The 7,369-nt window shown below is 48.2% G+C and overlaps 1 protein-coding gene across 1 annotated transcript; it reads right to left on the bottom strand.

Moving 5' to 3' along the window:
* Positions 1–177: 177 nt before the first annotated feature.
* Positions 178–7,115, bottom strand: TIMMDC1 (translocase of inner mitochondrial membrane domain containing 1). Its single transcript, XM_021541570.3, has 7 exons — positions 7,009–7,115; positions 6,737–6,902; positions 5,499–5,587; positions 3,430–3,497; positions 2,496–2,574; positions 1,395–1,505; positions 178–1,007 (listed from the first exon to the last, which is right to left on the bottom strand). Exons 1-7 carry the CDS (start codon positions 7,098–7,100, stop codon positions 908–910), a joined length of 705 nt encoding a protein of 234 aa, XP_021397245.1. The 5' UTR covers positions 7,101–7,115; the 3' UTR covers positions 178–907.
* Positions 7,116–7,369: the final 254 nt, after the last annotated feature.

Below are 7,369 nucleotides of genomic sequence, written 5' to 3'. Positions count from 1 at the left end.
TAATAGAACTGGCACTCTCGTGGCTCTTGCCTTTGTTAATGCCTGGGTACAGGACTGTCTGGTGGCATCTTAGAGCTCTTCTCAAGGAATACCACTCAGGGATGCTTTTCTAGTACCAGCACTGTACAAGCATAAAGTACCAGCTGTACTGGCACAAAGAGCTTATGGACACAGTCACCACTGCTAAATGTCTTTATTGAGTGTCTTGAACTACATTTCCCCCAGAGGTCATCCCCTGATATCCAACTTGCAAATGGAATTAGAGGCCTTCTTCTTGTTAAAACTGTCCACAGCACCAAGGCTTCCACTGTCACCACCAGAAATAAGCCATGTTTCCTGTGGCACCCTCAGGCCTCTATTGAAGAACCCAAAACATGCCTTTTTCAGGGTATTTCCATGTAATTCCCAACTCCTCCACCCTTCTTCCACACTGACTGCAAAATACCCCAAGTACTGTAGGAGCCAAGTAAGAAACCACCATCAGCAAGTTCTTCAGGCACTGTCTGAAGAGCAGCTTTCACCAGGGCATAATGAACTTTTGGATTCAGGGCACCTTTAGCACACAAACCATTGGTAGGCTCCTTTACCTCGAATATTTCTACATCACTGGTGGTTTGGACATTTTCAGCAGTGAAATGGGTTCTAGATGAGGCTCTGGAACCCTCACATCTTCCCAAAGCTACATGACACTTCCTGGTCTGTAAAGTTTGCATTTCCATCTTCTCAGGTGGAACAGGTTTGGCCCTTCCAAGCTCTTTGTGCAGTGATACCCACCCCTGAACAATGTTTTCAGCCAAACACGTTTTCACTGCATCCACAGACAACTCCCATGATCCCTCAACTGAAGGCTTTTACAAGCTGGATCAAAATTCTACGTAACTTCTTACAACTGAAATCTGGGGAAGACTCAGTAGCTCTTCAATTCTCTTGCTCTCTCCATCTCTGGTCTTCCCTGGGCATTGCTTTCTGTTTGGCCTAAGATTTCAGTCATACTGAGCCTGGATTGCCTAAGGAGAGAAGAGAGAGTGAAAAGCAATTTAATGCCTGCATTCTCCTGACAGAGACATGAGTGCAGAATCCAAGCTCTTGAAAATTTCTTCTAGAACTAGTGAGTTTCAGTAATTCACATGACCAGTGTCATGACCTTTTTTCCCACAAGCCTTCAGCTATCCTCCTTTCCTCACTTTAATAGGGATGGAAAGAAGGCAGCAATAAAGGAAAAGACCGGGAAGACTAAATCAGCATTTCTAAGACTGGTATGTGAACAACACCAACAACCAAGAGAAGAACTGAGGTTTAGAAAACCTAGTGTGTCATGGTTTCTCTAAATGTTTGAACCCACAGGCCCAGATACCCTCGCAGTCCACGACTGAAGGGACAGAGCTGCTCCTCACCACTCTGCCAGCTTCTGCTCATGCAGCTCCCTGCGCTCACGACTCCTCTTCTCCTGCAAGGTCTCACCAGCCAAGCCATACATGGCCATGAGGAGGCCTCCTGCAGGAACCCTGAAGGAGGAAGCAGAGAAATCACCAGTCACCCAGGGGACACACAACAGCAATAACTTACTGGCATCAGCAGAAAGAGCAAGCAGGGGCCTAAAACTCACATCACACCACAAACTAAGGTACTCCTGTTCTCCTGTCACCCACCAAGAACAGCCTTTCTTCAGCTGTGACCCACCAGAGCCCTGCTGATAGCATATTTTGAATTTACTCATTGACAGGCACACACAGGACAAAGGAGTGGAAGGATTTATGGTTCCCAGTGCAGACCCTGTAGAACACCTAAACCATATCTCAGACAGTGACACCCCTGCTCAGCTTCCATCCAGTTCTGGAAGTACTTGTGTTCTCACTGGTAAAGCTCCCTAGGCTGCTTTCTGGCATGCTCACAGCTGACACCATCCTGATGGTGCCAAGCAGCACAAATAACTCATTCTCTTTTTCAGGTAGGATCCTCAGATTTACTTGTGAGGATATTTACAGGTCAGAACTTTGAGAAGAAATCCCAGTCCTGCTTGAAAAGTCAGATTTCTTCTGAGTTAGAGGTCTAGAAGCACAGAGCCTCTGAAACAGAACCTTGGGATCCTCCATGCCCCAGGAACTTCAGGAGATTCATGACTGCAAGACACACATGAAGACACACACAGAGACACGTGTCACCTTACAGCCCAGCCATGCATCTACTCCATCCCTACTCCCTGTTTCCTAATGGCTGCTACTTCCCATTTGAGCTTTGGTGGAGCTTATGTTGTTCCCTCTAATAAGCAAACAGCAGCAAATAAGATGGTCTGCTGAAAGGACTGAGCTCTCACTACTGAGAGAGCAGCAAAACACAAAACAAGAAACATAGAAGAAAAGAAGAACAATTAAAAGGTTGGGAGAAAAGTGATCACCATGAGGGATACAGAAAATCCCTCAAGGCAAGAGAAGAAGGGAAGCTCCTGTAGCCCCTCTGTGACTCCAGGCTCAGTGTGTGCAGCAGTCACAACTCACCCAAATGCTGTTCCAAACACGATGCCACCCACCAGGCCCTGCAGGCCCAAGTGCATCCTGAACAGGGCTCCTGTGAAGCCTAAAAGAAGAACAAACCCACTGAAACTAGAAACAGCCTTGCCACAGACATTCAAACCAACATAGGAAGTTGCTTTGTTGCATTTCTCTTCTCCACGAGCTGACAGCTGCTTTTAACAGAGCAGAAACCAAGTGCCATGGCCAGTGGGACAGACCTTCACCACACAGTCACCATGGTCTCTGCACTGAAACTGCACAAAGCTCCTTCTGCTTCAGAAAAACTGCCAAACTTTTTCCCATATCATAGATGTATCTATGAAAGTGAAACCAAGCTCTCTGTAGGCTGGAGCATGATCTCCCTCACCCTTTTTTCTGTTCAACAACAGCTAATAATAGCAGCTGCCATGTAAGGCAGAAAGGATCAGTAAAAAGTGTATCCAGCTGTACAGGCAATAAAGCCTGTAAAACTTAACAAGCAGATCACTTACCCTGTTGCCAAAAGTGGGCATGCAAAACTTAGCATAGAAAGGGCAGCCTATAAACAGTGTGCTGGATTGTTACCAAGAGTGGAAATAAAAAAGGCTTTCCCTGTTAAATAGGTGCTTATGTGAACAGGTTATGCACCAAGTGTTGCCTTTACCCCACAGAAGCATTTTTCACCCAAAATACTCCAGCAAGTATCTTGAAGATGAACTAAGAACCACAAAACTCCCCAATGGTTTCAGCAGTGCATCGGTATCTGTGTTACAAATAAAGGCACGCAGCAGGCAAACAACAGAGCAAAGTCAGTGGAACAAGCAGCAAAACCCAAGAGCACAGAAGCTGCTCAATCCCAAGGGATGTGGATACTTGCTTATGCTTTTCTGCTACAACCCTTGCTAACAAACAGGAGCACACAAGGTTACAGCACTCTTACCTCCTGCTGCAGCAAAATTACTGATGGTGGTTTTATCGCGGTACGCAGACAGGCCCGTGCTCACCACGCTGCAAAGGCAAGGCACAGAAGTCAGCAGTGCACATGGAAAAAGAGAGGTAGCAAAACACAGCCTGAAATAAAGCTGGATTTCGTTAAGCCAGCCCTCAGGTTGCCCATCTGTTCAGGGCACCCCACTCCAGCCATGACTTCTCTGACTTTACTGTGGGCAGCTGCACAGACACAGGTCAGGGAATATCAGAGTTCCTGAACTGGATCTGAGATACTCTTTCTTTTTTTTAATCAAAGATTTTTCTTTCCTATCATATAGAATCAAAGAATCAGAATGGTTTAGTTTGGACATGATGTTAAAGATCATCCAGTTCCAAGCCCTCACTGCAGGCAGGGGCACCTTCCACCTGGAGCAGGTTGCCCAGAGCTCCATTCAGCCTGGCCTTGAATACCTCCAGGGATGGGGCATCCACAGCTTCTCTGAACTACCTGTTCTACTGCCTAGGACCATGTAATACAGTCAAGGAGAAAAGAATTTGAGCAATGAAAAGGTCCCATCAGTCAGCCAGTCCTGATGTAGGACATTTACCCCAGAAGCTGCTCCATGTGTCAGTAAGATCCTGCCCTGTAAACAGTCCCCAATACAACAGCCTATGTCACACTCATGACATCAGCAGGGTCACCTACTCTTGTGGCATCAGATTTCCCTCTGGGGTAGGTAAACCAACTCCTCCTAAACATCAGCTAAGCCTCAAAACAGTCTGCTCTCAGTTCAGCAGCCACATACTCCCCAGCCTCCTGTGTGACATTGACAAGCCAGCAGCAATCCTCCTCTCCTTCCCAACACAGATAAACCCAAACATTTTGGGTTTTAATTGTGAAACTTAAAGTTTTCACAACTGCAGGATGGAATTTGCAACTTGGGCTTTACAGAAATGATGCTGAGCAGCAAATAGCTTTGTTCAGAACCTTTCCAAAGGGGCTGATCTGACTGCAGAGGAGACACCTGGTGGAAGACAACAAGGTAACATGTCAAACCCAAAGAAATCCAGAAAACCCAAAGAAATCAAGAGCTCCAGGAGAGAAAGCAAACAGCACACTAACTAAGCCTAAAAACAGATACTAAACTAAAAGGAGCCACAGACATCAAGAGACAGTGAGGAAGAAATTCAGAAAGGAACAAAAAAAAATTAGGGAGATAGAAATATAAAATCATGCCAGTCAATATTGTGGGATCTTAAAAGCAGAAGGAGAACTTAAACAGAACATATCTGCAGAGAGAGTCAATGCAGGTTTAAATTTACAAATTTAGTAGTCTGAACAACAGGGAAGGAGATATTTCTAGTTTAAAAGGGCTTTGCTCAGAAGACGACACTTAGTTTGATGTTCTACTGCCAGAAATGCACTGCAACATCCAAGGAAGAAAATCAGGGAAGCAGAACACTCTCTGCATTGGCTTTGTGTGTGTAGAAAAATCCTGAAGGCCTAACAGGTACATAGAAGCAGTAGATCTGATATTCAGCAACTGCTCAAGAACAAGACAATCCCCTGCAAATGCCTGAGGACAAGAACAAAGAATTGTAACACCAGTGTATACAAAGTAGTAGTAGTGACAATTGTGAGTACCACCAGCGTATACAAACCAGGAGCAATGAGACATTGTAGGAAGGACAAAAATCAGTGTGGGTTAGAAAGCACTTCCAAAAACTGCCAACACACTTTAACACTCCCTCAGATTAAAAGCACATAAAGAGATGAAGGAAAAGCAGAAAGCAGCTGTCAAGAAAGAAAAGCATGCAACTCAGTAACAGATGTACAAAAAGGGCTTTTCCACATTTCAGATTTGTGTTGATTCATTAGAAGATGAGAATTCTGAGGCAATTCTAAAAGGTTAAACTCTCTTCATGCTCCTGCCTGATCAACCAGACTCAGGTCAAGGTAACAGCAGGAGCCTCAATCAAAGGCCAGAGCTGTGGGCACTGCTGGCAGGGACAAGGACAAGGACAAGGACAAGCACCAGCACAGGGCAGCTCTGCTGCCCCACATCAGGGAACACTCACTTGAACATGGTGGCGAAAGCCGCGACCCTCCAGCTCCAGCGCCAGCCGTAGCGGATGAAGCTGCGGAGACCAGCGCGGTGTGCAGATTGCTGAGGGGACAGAGAGGACATGTCACAGCTAACAGCCCCTCCTCCTGCCAGCACCCTGCAGGCCAGCCCAGGGGACCAATGTCTCCTGCCGCTGGTACCCCAGCTCCGATCAAGTCAGCCACCTTTGGAGGAAAAGCTGCTCCCAGCCACCAACGGGAAAACCAAGAATCAGTTCCAGTTTGGAATGTCAACTGGTCTTTCTAATCCTGCTGCTGAAACACGTCTGGGTGGACTGGGAGGGCTCTTCAAGGACAGGACAGCAGCAGAGGAGAAAGAGAAAAACTAGAAACTACTTCATATAGAAAGTAGTTTCTACAATAGTAGTAAGTAAATAATAACCATCTGCGTTAAATATTAAGGTATCATCAAGCTCTGCAGTTTAACACTGGCACTTAAAAGTTTGGAAAGAAGAGTTTTTTTTAAAATAAGTGGTAAACAGAGGCTTCATAAAATTTAAAAATGTTGCACTGAATACCATGAAAGTAAATAAATTTTCTCTTCCAGTGTTTGTGGTGTAGGTTCTTAGCCTGGGTCAGATATACCAGTCACCAGAGCGGAGCCAGGCAGTGGCAATTTGCAGGTCACCACATCAGAGGCCAAATTTTGTAAGTAATACAAAATTAACATCAGGCAGATTTTTAAAAAGGTTTTCTTCCTCATATTCCACGTAACCAACACTTTAATTGAATAACAAACACCTAGAAGTTCAAATACATCTACAAAATGTCACAAGTGTTCTTTGTTGTGCTGTTCTTCTAAAAGAATTTTAAATGGTCTAAAAATGACTCACATTAATAAGACAAGAGTACAATCCCAGTTTGATACTGTGAAGTCTCCTGTCAGCAGACTAAAACGCAAAAGCAGAAAGCCATTTCGAGACGTATTAATCAGCCACTTAAGAGAATGGTAAACTTTGTTACCAACCTTCCCTGTGATGAACGACGCTTTTCTGAAGCTAATTTGCAATTTGGCTAACGGGGAACCCTAATTCCTGCTAATTCCCGCAGCGGATGACCTGCACGGACTCACACACTCCCAGCAAACTTTCTGTGCCAGACCCGCACACGCGTCCCCCCGGCCCGAGCCCGGCCCCGGCCCCGCCCGAGCCCGGCACCGCCGTGCGCCCCGGCCGCAGCCCCGGGCCCGTACCACGGCATCGGCGCGGTTCTGGAACATCTCGCCGTGGCTGCTCTCGATGAAGGCCTTGCGGGCGCTGACGAAGGCGGGCAGCCCCCCGTACAGCCAGCCCACCACGCCCGCCGTGAACGCCGCCTTGGCGATGTTCACCGTCTCCTCCGGCAACTGCTGCCGCTCGCTGCAAGGCAAGGGCGGCGATGGGCGCGGGGTGGGCACGGCGGGACCGCCACCACCCAGCCCCGCCCGTCCCGCCCCGTCCCGCCCGAGCCCGGCCCGGCGCTCACTCTCGCCGCCAGAGCTCGCGGAGCCGCTCCCAGCCCGTCTGCGGCAGCGGCGCGGGGCCGAAGCCCGCCCGGGCTCCGGGCAGATCCGCCATGGCCGAGCCCGCGGCGGCGGCGGCAGCGCCCCCTGCGCCCCGGCGGGGCACTGCGAGGACGGCTCGGGACCGCTCGGAACCGCTCGGAACGGCTCGGAACAGCTCGGGACCGCTCGGAACGGCTCGGCTCTGCGTTAGTCACTGATGAACAACTCCGAGTGTTTGCCCCTTTGTGCAGGGCCGGGTTTGTTCCCCACAGCGAGAGAGGAGCTGAGTTCTGGGGGCTGTGGTGCCCGGTTTGCATAGGACAGAGGGGGAGCAACCCCCGG

Source organism: Lonchura striata, chromosome 1, assembly GCF_050655825.1.
Source record: "Lonchura striata isolate lonStrDom1 chromosome 1, ASM5065582v1, whole genome shotgun sequence".
NCBI lineage: Eukaryota > Metazoa > Chordata > Aves > Passeriformes > Estrildidae > Lonchura > Lonchura striata.
This window is presented reverse-complemented; position numbering and strand designations above follow the sequence as displayed.